The 15,499-nt window shown below is 43.0% G+C and overlaps 1 protein-coding gene across 3 annotated transcripts in view; it reads left to right on the top strand.

Annotated features, from left to right (window-relative positions):
* Positions 1-15,499, top strand: part of ANXA4 (annexin A4) — a 121,870-nt gene that overhangs the window by 64,274 nt on the left and 42,097 nt on the right. For all 3 annotated transcript variants that reach the window (XR_012230990.1, XR_012230989.1, XM_073569096.1), the window contains exons 5-7: positions 914-1,027; positions 2,619-2,709; positions 13,422-13,501. Coding sequence is in view for 1 of the 3 variants with exons in the window: in XM_073569096.1 (XP_073425197.1) it covers positions 914-1,027; positions 2,619-2,709; positions 13,422-13,501 (285 nt within the window). In the remaining 2 variants the exon portion in view is untranslated. The remainder of the gene's footprint in view (positions 1-913; positions 1,028-2,618; positions 2,710-13,421; positions 13,502-15,499) is intronic.

Raw genomic sequence — 15,499 nt, 5'->3', positions numbered from 1 at the left:
AACCATAGTTGAGTCTTCTGCACCTGCATGTGGCTTCCATCTACCCTTAGGGGGGTGGCTGGTCTCTGCAGGACACTGCGCGATACCAGAGAATAGGTTCAGCGGCCTCTTCTGTACCAGCAAGGCCATTGACTGTGCTTACTATTTCTCGCTCGAACGTTGGTTCCCACCCTGTTGGTTCACATTTTATGCTTTCCTTAGTATTGTTTCCTGATACGGAGCCGGCTAGTTTTCCCATCCTGCCTGAACTTCTGCTACTTTTTACTCATTCTGGCTGTCTGCCCTGACTTTGAACTGCCTGACTACGCCTTTTGTTTCGCCCCTGTGTACCTCATACCATGTTTCTGGCCAGCTGCTTCAGACCTGGGGAGTGCCATGGAGTGGTACCTGGTGACTACCCTAACGACCCAAGCCTATCTTCCCCATTAGAGGCAACAGTGAATACCCAGTAGTCACTTAAGCCCTGCCAGCGTAAACCAGGCCCATGGTGCAGTAGGTCCATACCCACCAGTGTTACACCATGAATGCATTGGATTTGTATTTACATAATGGACTGTGGTACCACTTTTTTTTTTTTTTTTTTTTTTTTTTTGTCCTTGTTGAAGAGAAGTTCTGCTACAAATCAATTCTTCACAGTAAAAACTTACTTGACTAGATGGCAAAAAAACGATCATTTTATATATTTTACCTGAAAATTATCGGTTTCTTAAAGATTGCTGACATGCGCCTCAGCAGACTAACAAACACGAGATGCCATGTCTTGTAGTCAGTTGGTAGAGAGTCTACTGTAGATCACAATAGGGATAAGATGCAAAATGTCACTGCAAGAAATAGAAATTTCTCAGTAACTACATATCCAATTTAACATCTTGGTTGTCCGTGTTATAATAATTTTTTTATATTATATTTACAGGATTTGGAGGATGACTTAAAATCTGAGCTCAGCGGAAACTTTGAAAAAGTGATTCTAGGCCTGATCACCCCGATAACACTGTATGATGTGATGGAGCTCAAGAAGGCAATGAAGGTAACACAAGGATGTGATGGCCATTATAAAGTGACGTTACCATTGTAAAATTTAGGACACTGGGTGCAAGAAGTGTCAGACCAAATGCACAGAGGTTTCTTACTATGGAAGTATTATTAATTGTGTGTGTGTATGTATGTATATATATATATATATATATATATATATATATATATATATATATATATATATACATACATAGTAATCTAGGAAGGCTTTCTGCAACACTTTGGAGGTGTCAATGGCAATTTTTTCCCCTTCATCTGGAAGAGCATTTGAGGTAAGACACTGAAGATGGATAAGATGGCTGGCCTCACAGTCTCTGTTCTAGTTCATCCTAAAGTTGTAGGTTGAGGTCATGAACACGACTGGGTGAGTTTGTGCAGTCAGTCATGAGTTGTGGTGTGTGTGGTTTTTTTTTTTTTTTTTTTTACCTCTGCCCTTGTGCAGAAAGTTTTCAGTATAGAAAATGACCTTCCCCAAATGTTCGTACCAAGTTGGAAACTACAATTGTAAAAGAAAATGCCTTGATATGTAAGTATTAAAGAGGTTGTCTGGTCCACCTCAATAAGTCTGCAGTCACTCTGTGTGACTGGAGACTTGGGACTCTTCCCCCAGGTCACACACTGTGCGCTGTGGGGATTTGCTGGTTTCAGACCTGGGACTGAAGGGTATGTATGTGGTATACATACTCCCCACTAGCGGGAGCAGTCCTCACTCTCTATAGACTTGTATGTAGTGAGGTTGCACCCTCTAGTTGGCCACAACCACTGGCTGACAGTGTCACTTAACAGACAAGTGTATGGAGCGAGGCCGTGCCCACTGGCCGGGGAGTATGTATAATGCATACATACCCTCCAGCCCCGAGTCTGAAACCGGCGAATCCCAATAGTGCATGTGCTGGGGGGATTCACAAGTCTTTAGTCAGAGTAACTACAGACTTATTGATCTTAGTCCAGCAACCCCTTTTAAGATTTCCCTTCACTGAAACTAAGACACTTCTCAATTGCATTCTGTAAAGTTTGGGATAATGCTGTTGGTCAGTTAACTTTCTCCTGGCACCAATCCCAGACTCCACCACCAGATTTCTAGATAGAGAACTGTTTGATACTAGAAATATTTCTATTGCTCCAGAGTCCAGTGGTGTACTTTACACCACTCCATCTGACACTTGGCATTGTGCTTGGTGATGTAAGGCTGCATGACCCCGCTCTGTAACCTTACATGGGCTACACTTTACAGCTGAGTTGCTACGGTTCCTTCCTCTTTTCTAGAATAACTCTCATTTGATGGTGGAATAGATAGGGAAGGGATGTCATAAGCTGACCTGTTACAGCAGTGGCTTCTATTACAGGACCATACTGGGACCAGTGAGCTCTTTAGCATAATTGTTAGTAAACGTGAACTACGTGGCGAGGGGATGGATGTTATAAACTTGTGGGGATGGAACTGAATGAGAAGCCTGAAGTCCATAAATAAGAGGTGTCAATACTACTGTCCACATAATGTTTGTGTATAGAATATAATACTGCTCTTAAAGGAAGACTTTGTTTTTGTTTTTTTTTTTTTTTTTTTTTCTTTTTCTTTTTAGGGAGCCGGAACTGATGAAGGTTGTCTTATTGAAATCCTGGCCTCTCGTTCCCCAGATGAGATCAGACACATCAGTGGCGTTTATAGATTGAGTAAGGAAATTGGAAAGTGATAGCTTCTTAATATTTTTTTTTTTTTTTTTTTTTTTTTTTTTTTTTTCTGGAAAATGATTTTTGATCAGACTTAAAATGTTGTTCTCATTCATGTGCTGTCTGTTTTTTAAACTTGACAACATAGTGACATCCACTTATTTCCCTCCCTCCCTATGTTGAACTAGATATACAGTGTAATAGTGGATGCAGAGCAGAATTAAACTTGTTTAATAGCATAGAAATATTTACCACCTAATGAGTTAATGAAAACTATGTCTTACTGGATGGTATGAAAGGTGTTTGTGTGTGTGTTTCTCTAGGGCCTTGTACTGCTTCCCTCTGTATGAGGCTGCCCAATCGTAAACATTCAGGAACACACAGCAAAAATAACGCATCCCCCACCATGGCACAAAGGAGTGATATCGGGCTGTCTTTCATTTCTTTTACATTGGAGTAGCTTGCCTGTATAGAGCAGGGTGTCATCACATCTGTCAGGAGTAGCCCAGATTAGTGATGGGCGAGTAGCATCGTTGCTCGAGTGGTCTCCGAGTATTTTGGTGTGCTCTGAGATTTGGTTTTCGTTGTCTCCGCTGCATGATTTGCGACTTGTAGACAAGCTGAATACATGTGGAGATTCCCTAAGGCTATGTGCACACGTTGCGGATTCTGCTGCGTTTCCGCAGCGGTTTTGGCCCTGCGGAAGCGCAGCAGTTCTGCAGACATGATACAGTACCATGTTAGCCTATGGCATTTCAAAACCGCTGTGCTCACGCTGCGGTTTTTTCCACGCGGTTTTGCTGCGGTTTACAAACCGCAGCATGTCAATTGTTTGGGCGGATTCCGCAGTGGTTTCACACCTTTAACATAGTAGAGGTGTGAAACCGCAGGGCAAAGCCGCAGGCTAATCCGCAGGAAAACCGCAGGTCACTTTACCTGCGGTTTTACCTGCGGATCCGCGCGGAAAAACACGCAGGTGAATCAGCAGCGTGTGCACATAGCCTTACAAACAGGCGTTCCACACATGTATTCAAGCTGTCTACAAGTCGCAAATCATGCAGCTGAGACGAGGAAAACTAAATCTCCGAGCACGCCAAAATACTCGGAGACGCCGGAGTCGCCGCTCCGGAAAGGAGCTGGGGCTCATCGGGACCCGGTGGAGCGTGGGCAGCGCCACGGTACAGAGTACCAAGATGGCTGCTGCCCCGGAAGTAGAGGAGCGACTTCCGGGTCCCGGAACCAGGCGAATGCGCAGGAGCACGCTCCCCGACCAGCGCGATGCAGGGGGAGCGGTGACGTCACGGGGGCGGCAACTTTAAAAAGGGTGAGGCACAGAAACTCCTGGCTGGAAGCGATCCTAATAATGGAGGATAGCGACCAGCAACAGGAGCAGCATGCCAGGCAGCAGCTGAAGCAGCAACACCACCACCGACAAAAGGAACGAAACAGAGGGCCGTTCCAGCAGTCACTCCACGCAGCGTAGTACGTCAGCGGCAAGGAGCAAAACGCCACCAGGAGATCAGCCTATACAGGACCTGACTCCGTCTCCCGAACCGGTACCTGCAGCCGTGCACCTTTTTGGGGTAAGTGATCTTCGTGAATGTCACCCTTGTAATACAATTCCGCTTCCTTATTAGGGAAAGAAGAAGGCAAAAAAGAACAGGGAATGTCCCACTTGCACTAGACCCCTACCTGCATCATGGGAGAAAAAACTATGTGAGTCCTGCACAAAAGAAATTGTTTGTCAGGAGACTCTGGATTTCGCATCTGACCTAAGGGCCGCAATTAAATCAGAGGTCCAGAGCGCCCTCGAATCCCTTAAACATAGGGATAAAACGAGGAAAAAAGACACGGCAGAAACCTCCCAGTCAGACTCTTCCACATCGGGAGAAATCTCGTCTAAATCCTCAGAATCCGGCTCCTCATCCTCAGGTGAGGAAACAGGAGGACGCCACTGTTTTCCCCTAGAAGAGGTAGACAAACTAATGAAAGCTGTAAGGTCTACCATGGGGGTATTGGACCCGAGGCAAGTTAAAACAGTCCAGGACATAATGTTCGGTGGACTAGGCCAGAAAAAACAGAGTATTTCCGCTTGACGAAATTGTCAAGGGTCTAATCAAAAAAGAATGGGATAAGCCAGACAGGAAAAATACTACGGTCCCTTCCCTTAAAAGAAAATATCCCTTTGAGGAGGAGGCATCCACGTCTTGGGATAGAGCCCCGAAACTCGATGTAGCAGTCGCTAAGGCCTCAAAGAAATTCGCCCTTCCCTTTGAGGACATGGACCCCCTAGATAAAAAGGCGGATACCTTTCTAAAGGGGGCTTGGGAGTCGGCAGGCGGTAACCTCAGGCCTGTTAGGCGTCGGATTCCTGGCACTGCACAGCGGGAGTCCAGAGCCAGACATCCTGCGGTCACCCATTCTTCCTCGACCGCTCCGGGTGTTGCTCAGCCGTCTCAATAAAGGGCAAGGTGAAAGAATTCCAGTACAGAGCCCTTCCGTTGGGAATATCGATATCCCCGCGAGTATTCGCCAAAATAGTAGCGGAAATGATGGCTCATATAAGGGAACAAGATATAATAATAATAATAATAATCCCGTATCTAGACTATTTCCTAATAGCAGGCAGCTCGGCTCAAAAATGCAGGGAACAGAGAGACAGGGTGATGAACACTCTTCAAGACCTAGGCTGGCTTCTAAATCTAAAAAAATCAAGATTGGAGCCCAGCAGGGTACAAGAATTCTTGGGCCTAACACTAGACTCAAACATTCAGGAGTGTCGCCTCCCAGACCACAAAAAGCAGAAGATCGCTCAAATTACAGCAAGAGCAATCCAAAATCCCTCCATGACACTAAGGAAGGCTATGTCACTGCTGGGTTCCCTATCCGCCTGCCTGCCAGCAGTTCAATGGGCTCAGTTACACACAAGAGATCTCCAGTGGGACGTATTGGCCAACCAGGCAGCAATAGGGGGACACCTAGAGTGTCGCATTATCCTAAATTCAAGAACTATTCATTCCCTAGCTTGGTGGGGAAACCAGGAAAATCTGTCCAAAGGGATCCCCTGGGTAACAAAGATAACGCACATAGTGACAACGGATGCCAGTCCCACGGGATGGGGAGCGGACATGAACAACGAGGTGACTCAGAATGTATGGGGAAATCAAGAACTAAAAGACTCCTCAAATCAAAAAGAGCTTTTAGCAGTAGGCTATGCCCTGACACACTTCCTACCCCGGCTCCAAAATCACCATGTCCGCATTCTTTCGGACAATCGAGTCACAGTGGCCTATATAAATCACCAGGGGGAACCAGGTCCCAAGCCCTAATGGACACATCCACCAAAATCCTCAAACTGGCAGAGGCAAACCTGCTATCTCTGACAGCCCTACACAACCGCGGTACAGAAAATCAAAGGGCAGACTTTCTGAGCCGCACCCAATTACGACAGGGGGAATGGGTACAAAAGCGGTCCATTTTTCGGCAGATTGTAAAAATGTGGGGGACCCCAGACATAGATCTGTTTGCCGATTTCAAAAACAAAAAAGTAGACTCCTTCTGCTCCCTAGATCCCAGGGGGAATCCTCTAACTTTGGACACGTTTATGCTCCCATGGACACAGAGTCTAACATATGCCTTTTCCCCAATCATGCTCATTCCAGCGGTCCTAAAGAAAGTCATGGAGGACGGGGCAAGAATGATGCTGATGGCCCCTTTCTGGCCCAAAAGAACCTGGTTTTCCTGGCTAACAATGCTCTCAGTAACCGACCCATGGATCCTACCGGATCTCTCGGACCTGCTATCGCAGGGCCCAGTGTTACATCCTCAGGCACCGAACCTCCATATAACAGCATGGAATTTGAGAGGGCACTGATGAGGGACGGGATTTTCAGAGAACCTGATAACTACACTACAAAAAAGTAGGAAACCGGTTACCATGAGAGCTTACGGCAGAACATGGAAAAAAAATTTATCCACTTCTAGGGCAAAGGTTCAGGACGGGGTTCAGATTGATAGGATCCTAGAATTTCTACAAAAGGGCCTAGAACAGGGTCTGGCGGTCAACACATTAAAAGTACAAATAGCGGCGTTAGGCACCCTCTATAACCATGATGTGGCAGGTGACCCCTGGGTAGCATGGATTATTAAAGCCGCAACCAGATCTAGGCCAATAGCCAGTCAAAGGTTACCGTCATGGGACCTGAATCTTGTACTTTCAACACTGACAGGCCCTCCGTTTGAACCAATTCACTCGGCACCCGTAAAAATCCTATCACTTAAAACGGTGCTTCTGGTGGCACTAACATCAGCTCGAAGAGTGAGCGATATTCAAGCCTTGTCAGCAAGGCCTCCTTTTACAAAAATTCTAGAGGATAGTCATCCTAAAACCTGACCCGGCCTATTTACCTAAAGTATCATCACATTTCCACAGGTCCCAGGAGGTAGTCCTTCCTTCCTTCTGCCCAAATCCAAAAAATAAGGGGGAAGAAAAATTCCACACTTTAGATGTTAAAAGGTGCCTAGTACAGTACTTAGGCCACCAAAAAGTGTAGGAAGGAAGGCTCTCTTTGTGTGTTTCCAGGGTCCACTATTGCTCGCTGGATCAGATCGGCAATTTTGGAGGCATACCGGGTCAAGCATCGTGCAGCTCCTTCAAGGATCAGAGCGCACTCTACCCGGGCGGTGGGTGCCTCCTGGGCGGTGCGCCACAGAGCTTCCGCGCTGCAGCTTTGCAAAGCTGCGACGTGGTCTTCGGTTCACACTTTTGTGAAATTCTACAGGGTCCACACCTATGCTTCGGGGGACGCCAGCCTAGGTAGAAGGATTCTGCAGGCCGCGGTGGTGAGTCCACTGGCCTGATGGAAGTTTGTTTCCCACCCCAGGGACTGCTTTGGGACGTCCCATGGTCTCTGTGTCCCCCAATAAGGCGAACGAGAAAACAGGATTTTTTGGGTTGCTTACCGTAAAATCTGTTTCTCGGAGCCTTCATTGGGGGACACAGCACCCTCCCATGTTCTACAACTCCTGTTCTTATGTTTGTCGATTGGTTACAGTTGAGTTGTTCGTCCTGTTTTCAATCTATTCCGTTACTTCTCCTACTGCTTTCTCACTAACTGAGGAATTTCCTGCCGGTCGGTGGGGTGTATACGGCGGAGGAGGAGCTAACTTTTTTGTGCATAGTGGCAGCCTCCTAGTGGCAGCAGCATACACCCATGGTCTCTGTGTCCCCCAATGAAGGCTCCGAGAAACAGATTTTACGGTAAGCAACCCAAAAAATCCTGTTTTTTGGTAAAAATATTATAAATAAAAAAGAAAAATTCCTGACAAATAAGAATCCCAACACTGCAATATTCTATCACCTCCCTAAGGTACACAAATGCCTGAAAAATCCCCCTGGTCGGCCTATAATAGCAGGCATTGGTTTTCTCACCAGTCAGCTGTCCCATTACATCAACTTGTTTTTACAAGAATTAGTAAAAACCTTGCCCTCATATCTTATGGACTCCAACCAGCTTCTATATGAAATTAGAAACATTGCATGGGAGGAAGATTTTCTTTTTTATTGCCATGGATGTAAATGCTTTGTATTCCAATATTCAGCAGGATCTGGGAATAAAGGCACTGGAGCATTACCTAAAAGGTATTAAGGATATGCCGGACTCCCAAAGAGAATTCCTATTGAAAGGTTTAAAATTTATTCTTGAACACAGCGTTTTTAAATTTCAGGAACAGCTATACATACAGCGGCTCGGTACCGCGATGGAGACGCGGGTAGCCCCAAGTTTTGCTAATTTATTTATGGGGCTATTCGAGGCCTCATCGCCGGTCACCCAATGTGATTATGTTAACCATATAACCAGATCGCTTTATAGACGATCTGATCATTATTTGGAGGGGAAGTCAGGAGAAAGCAGAGCAGTTCATCAGTGAGATGAATGCGAATCAGTGGGGAATAACAACATTCTCCGCTAAGATAAGTAATGAAAAAATAGACTACCTAGATTTGGAATTGTCTCATAATAAGGAAATTATTAGTAAAACTTTTTTTTTTTTTTTTTTTTTTTTTTTTTTTAAACTGACAGTAATGGCTTCCTACATTACAACAGTGCGCATTATAAAAAGTGGAAAACCAATATTCTCTTCAGTCAATTTCATAGAATTAGAAAAAATAGTACAAATACAGATGACTACATTGAACAGTCCAAAATTTAAATTAAAACATTTTATGATAAAAAATATCCGAAAAAATTAGTTCTGAGTGCCTATGAAACAATTTTGAAAAAAAAACGCAGGATGAATGTTTATTTAAACGAAAGGCTGAAATGTATAAAAACAATAATATAATTAAGAAAAATAGATGGCAATACAATTTCATAACAGCATACAATCGGAACAATAATGATATGAGGATAGCAGAAACTATAAGAGGCATTATTGCTGCCCCCTGCCACTTAAAACAATTAGCACAGGGGGGACAGAAAATTAATCTAACAAAAAAATGGCGTCATGAAACAAGTATTTTAGTCACATCACCATTTAAATTCGCTATATAATTATATTGTAATTTTATGATATTCATTAACATATTTTATATATTATGTTACAATCTAATTTTAACATGTTTTTTTATATTTATATAATGCATTTTGCTTTTACCATCATTATGTCCTCTTGCAGATCTCTAATGGCCCGTCACACATAGCGATCTCGTTAGCGAGATCGCTGCTGAGTCCAAGTTTTGTGACACAACAGCGATCTCACCAGCGAGATCGCGGTGTGTGACAGCAATCGGCCCCCCTGCCGGTATCGCTGATCGCTCTTGGAAAGCCCTGGATATTTCTTTCGTCGCTGATCTCACACTGGCCAGCACGTATCGCTGCGTGTGACAGGTGGGAGACCAGCGATCAGCTGGTAACTAATGTACACATCGGGTATCCTAAGGGACGCACGTCCCTTGGATACCCGATGTGTACGTTAGTTACCAGCTCCCTGCATCAGCGCGCTGTAACTAACAAACACCGACGCCGCGCGCTCGGCGTCGCTATGCTGATCGCTGGTGAAGCTGTCTGTGTGACAGCTCACCAGCGATCACATAGTGACTTACCAGCGATCCTGACACGTTGATATCGTTTAGAAAGAACACCGTGAGCACAACTCAAGATGGTGCTAAGGTTAGGTTCCCAAATCGTTAAAGCAACAAATATGAACCTAGCACTCAACTTAAAGGTATTTGTAAGGCGGTTTATTGTAGTACACGAAAAAGACGTTTCGGTCAATGTGACCTTCTTCAGTTACGTGTGGTTTATAGATTGTGTAGAGCTTATAGGCATCTATCAGAAGGACGATGGTGCTTTATGCATTGAGGAGAATGATCTCTCTAAGGTAATGAGCTTGTCAGTATATAGGAGAGGGGCAAACGTGCCTCCAGATGCGGTGCTAGGTTCATATTTGTTACGTTGATATCGTTGTCTGGATCGCTGGTAAGTGGCTATGTGTGACTCCAGCATTACTTATGTAGCAGTTCTATAGTGAGTGTGTTAGGAACTCATTTTAGTGGTCCATACCCTGTTTAGCAAAATACTACTTCTTATAAAGCTATCCACAATTTTTGGAACACTTATCACAATACACTGGATGCAGAATTATAAGGCAAATGAGTATTTTGACCACATCATCCTTTTTATACATGTTGTCCTAATCCAAGCTGTATAGGCTTGAAAGCCAACTGCCAATTATGTAAATCAGGTGATTTGCATCTCTGTAATGAGGAGGGGTGTGGTCTAATGACATCAACACCCTATATAAGGTGTGCTTAATTATTAGGCAACTTCCTTTCCTTTGGCAAAATGGGTCAGAAGAAAGATTTGATGGACTCTGAAGTCAAAAATTGTGAGATCTCTTGCAGAGGGATGCAGCAGTCTTGAAATTGCCAAACTTTTGAAGCATGATCACCGAACAATCAAGCGTTTCATGGCAAATATCCAACAGGGTCGCAAGAAGCATGTTGATGATAAAAAAAAAAAAAAAAAAAAAGCGCAAAATAACTGCCCATGAATTGAGGAAAATCAAGCGTGAAACTGCCAAGATGCCATTTGCCACCAGTTTTGCCATATTTCAGAGCTGCAACGTTACTGGAGTATCAAAAAGCACAAGGTGCGCCATACTCAGGAACATGGCCAAGCTAAGGAAGGCTGAAAAACGACCACCTTTCAACAAGAAACATAAGATAAAACGTCAAGACTGGGCCAAGAAATATATATCTTAAGACTGATTTTTCTAAGGTTTTATGGACTGATGAAATGAGAGCGACTCTTGATTGGCCAGATGGATGGGCCCAAGGCTGGATCAGTAAAGGGCAGAGAGCTCCACTCCAACTCGGACACCAACAAGGTGGAGGTGGGGTACTGGAATGGGCTGGTATCATCAAAGATGAACTTGTGGGACCTTTTCGGGTTGAGGATGGAGACCCAGACCTACTGCCAGTTTCTGGAAGACACCTTCTTCAAGCATTGGTACAGGAAGAAGTCGGTATCATTCAAGAAAAACATGATTTTCATGCAGGAGCATGCTCAATCACATGCATCCGAATACACCACAGCGTGGCTGGCCAGTAAAGGTCTAAAAGAAGAAAAAAATAATGACATGGGCCCCTTTGTTCACCTGATCTGAACCCCATAGAGAACCTGTGGTCCCTCATAAAATGTGAGATCTACAAGGAGGGAAAACGGTACACCTCTCGGAACAGTGTTTGGGAGGCTGTGGTGGCTGCTGCACGCAATGTTGATCGTAAACAGATCAAGCAACTGACGGAATCTATGGAAGGAAGGTGAGTGTCATCGTAAAGAAAGGTGGCTATATTGGTCACTGGTTTTTTTTTGTTTTTGTTTTTTTTTTTGTGTGTGTTTTTTTTTTTTGTTTTTTTTTTGTTTTTTTTTTGTATGTCAGAAATGTTTGTTCCTAAATTTTGTGTTGCTCTATTGGTTTACCTGGTGAAAATAAACAAGTGAGATGGGTATATATTTGGTTTTTATTAAGTTGCCTAATAATTCTGCACTGTAATAGTTACCTGCACAAACAGATATCCTCCTAAGATAGCCAAATCTAAAAAAAACAAACACTCCAACTTCCAAAAATATTAAGCTTTGATATCTGAGTCTTTTGGGTTGATTGAGAGAGTAGTTGTTCAATAATAAAAAGAATCCTCTCAAATACAACTTGCCTAATAATTCTGCACAGTGTATACCTGAGGAAGACATTTATACTGTCGAAATGCGTTGTATGTGCTTTTTCTTGAGAAATATTAAAAAAATTTTTTGGATAATAAGCCTTGGATCCTACATCTATGGGAGCGCAAATGGCCTGGAATAAAATTTATTGCACTCTGGGCTTAATTGAGAGGTACCTGCCTTCTATCTTAAATACTGCGCCCAGGTATCATTTTAATCAGTGTAATGGCACCAACCTAACAATACCTGTAGTTTGCTTTGCAAAATTCTGATGACCCGTTCGCTTTAAGCTATGGTTGGGATGTGTTCTACTTTTTTCTTTGAGTGTGGCTGCCTTCTTATGATTAGGCAACGTCTTACAAATAGGGAAGTACACCCCCCAGTGATAACTTTTCGTTAAGTGGGTGTTAGTTAACGCAAGTATCTATTTTGCTAATATCTCAACAACTAAGATGCGCGATGCAAAAAAAACGCCTCTTATTCTGCTCTGCAGCCACTATTACTATTTGTGTGTGTGTGTGTGTGTGTGTGTGTGTGTGTGTGTGTGTGTGTGTGTGTCAGTCAGTGTCAAGTTCAGCATTAATAATTTCATGAGAGGACCTCTGCAGGGTTCTTTTTGCACTGGGGTCATGGTTCCATCCTCCCAAATTTCCTGTTGGGGAAATTTAAAAACTGTGCAGATGAGAGAGATGGATATCATACCAATGCAAACCAAACTAGCTCTATAAAAGTAATGGTGGTGGCTTGGTGTTTGTCTTGTGTTGGGTCTAGTGATGTCATAAAAAAAAAAAAGTATGAATTTATGTATGTTCACATGACAAACTTCTGCATTTTCATTTTTTGTTACATGGCAAAAATAATTTAGAAATGTATATATATATTATTATTATTTTTTTTTTTTTTTGGAACGTGGGGAGGTGTAAATGCACGTATGACCCTAAGTGGAGGACTACCCTGTAAAACCTCGATGCTTATTAAGGGATTCTCACACATTCTAGGAACTAAAATGCCATAGATTGCAATAAAATGAGAACCTACCACCTCGCTACAGCACTTTGTAGGGAATGATAACGTCCTTGACATAGGAAAAAGCCCTTCCTTGCCTCAGCACATTAACCATGGGTGTAACTCTCTGCTGCCAATGGCCGAGCAGTTGGTTGCCCATTAGAGACGTAACCCAGCCCCATTGAATCCCCTACACCAGGCCCAATTCATGTACCCTCAACAATGTGTAGATCTGTAATTTTTCAGTCCTCGTACAACAAGAGATATAGGGTGTGTGTGTGCAGATGGGAAAAGCCACAGTAGAATTTATCAAAGTGGCAGAGTGCTGTTTCTTCCTGCCTTACATATGTATCCTCATAATAAATGTATGATGTATTTCCAAAATCGCCATTAAAAAGCATACAAAAAAAAAGAAGAGCTGTGTGTGTTGCCACCAGGTATTCAGAAGCGTTCTCATGCTTTCTATTCTTCTATCTCTTGCAGAATACGGCAAGCCCCTGGAGGACGATATTTGTTCTGACACCTCTGCCATGTTCCAGAGAGTGCTGGTATCTCTCTCTGCTGTAAGTGCTCAGGAGTCTGTAACGCTATCCCTTCCTCCTGCATTAGGCTGTATACATGGTAGATATAAAGAGGATGTCATTAATATAGCTGTCTCCCTGTGCAATATTACGCACCAGGATAAATAATATTATTATTATTTATGTAGCACCAGGCACATGGTCAGGAAAACCTGGTGACAGATTCCCTTTAAAAATACTATATCCTATGTTATGCTACAGAGGAGAAGAGACCCTGACTCCAGCGATGTGTCACCTACTGTAGTTTACTTGGTGCAGCAGTTATGATACAATCAGTTCTCAGCTCTAGATGTACAGTAGCAGTGCTCAGAAAGCTGACCCTGCCCACACTACTGATTAACAGTTTATGTAATTAGACAATGAACTTGGTTGCTAATCAGTGCTGGGGGCATTGCTGGACCAGGAGGCACACAGGCAGCTTGTCCTGAAGTGATAATTTCCTGCTGATAAAGCACTGATTGTATTGAAACATCACATAGCCTAAGTGACACATCACTGAAATCAGTGTCTCAGCCCCTACCTCATGCTTCCCTCAGATTACATAGCAAAACCTGCCGACAGAGGTCGGCAAACTTAAAGAAAAAAAAAACCTGACTGAAGGAATAACCCCTTAGTGACCAAGCTAATTTTGACTTTAATGATCAGGCCAAATTTTAAAAAGCTGACCAGTGTCAATTGGTGGTAATAACTCGAAAGCTTCAATGTATTGCAGTGATTTCTTAAACCAGTCAGTCATGCTTTTACATCGTCATCATTTTTCAAATGTCCTTTTATTTTGTTTGGCTGTTAGAAGGGCTAAAAGTTGAGCAGCAATTTCTTCATCATCTTTATTTTTTTTTTTTCTTAAGAGACCTGTTCAGATATAAATGTACATTGAGGGGCCTATATGTTGGAAACGTGCCAAAAGTGATACCATTTTAAAATCCGTACCCCTCAAATACTTCACAACTGCTGTCAGAAAACTTTTTATAACCCTTCAGAGTTGCTGAATAAAAATTAATGCAAAATAGAATGTGAAAATTTTTTTTTTTTTTTTAACATTACCTCTAAAATGTTGCTTTAGCTCCAATTTTTTTCTCTTTTGCAAGAGGTAACACCAATAAAGTAGACCGAGCAGTTTGCTTACTTTCTTACGACCCAGCAATATCCCACATCTAGTCAAAAAGTTCTGTTTGCGCAAACAGCAGTGCTTGGAACGGAAGGGGCAATGGTTTAATTTATTAACATAAATTTGGCTGAAAAATTGCGGGTGCCATTTTAAATTTGCAGGACCCTTAAGGTGCGTTTCCAAAATGGGGTCAGTTGTGGAGTAGAAACTATACCCCTCAAGGATTTCACCCAGGAGTATGAGCATTTTGAACCCACAGGTACTACACAGAATTTGATAACATTAAGTTGTCATTTTGAATATGTGGTCGTTTTTTTTTTTTTTGTTTTTTTATTTTTTTTTTATTTTTGAGAAAACCCTAAATGCAAAGGGAAAAATAAAAATTTATAACATTAAAATGTAATCTGACTGACTACAGGGGAAGATCAAGGGGATGCACATCCCAAGTGCTGTCATATTTACTAATGCTTTTGATCACTGTGATAGGTTCTAGGTTCTATCACAGGGATAGCCAGGAACCAATAAAAAATTTCCCGTGGGTGACAGCCGGCAGATCTTGGCGGGTGCTCCACTCATGCGCCCATCATTTTGCTTTTGGGAACAGGGCGAGTAGGACCAGGGGATGGAGATTCCGGTACGAAGGTACTGTGGAGGGCCTGTGGACAAAATTTCTCTCTCCAGTGACAGGTTAGATCAAGTCAAAGGAGAGAAATGATTTTGTCATTGAATCTCACTCTTTTAGGCCAGTTTCACACGTCTGTGTCTCCGCTACGTGTAATGACGGTTTTCTCACGTACTGGTGACACAGACATACGTAGACCCATTCAAAAGAATGGGTCTATGTACGTGTCAGCGTGTTTTCTGAATGGGTC

The sequence above is a fragment of the Dendrobates tinctorius genome, unplaced genomic scaffold (genome assembly GCF_039654945.1).
Source record: "Dendrobates tinctorius isolate UK_male_01 unplaced genomic scaffold, ASM3965494v1 ptg000022l, whole genome shotgun sequence".
Taxonomy (NCBI): Eukaryota; Metazoa; Chordata; class Amphibia; order Anura; family Dendrobatidae; genus Dendrobates; species Dendrobates tinctorius.
The sequence above is the reverse complement of the archived record's forward strand: the minus strand, read 5'-3'. Positions and strand labels throughout refer to the sequence as shown.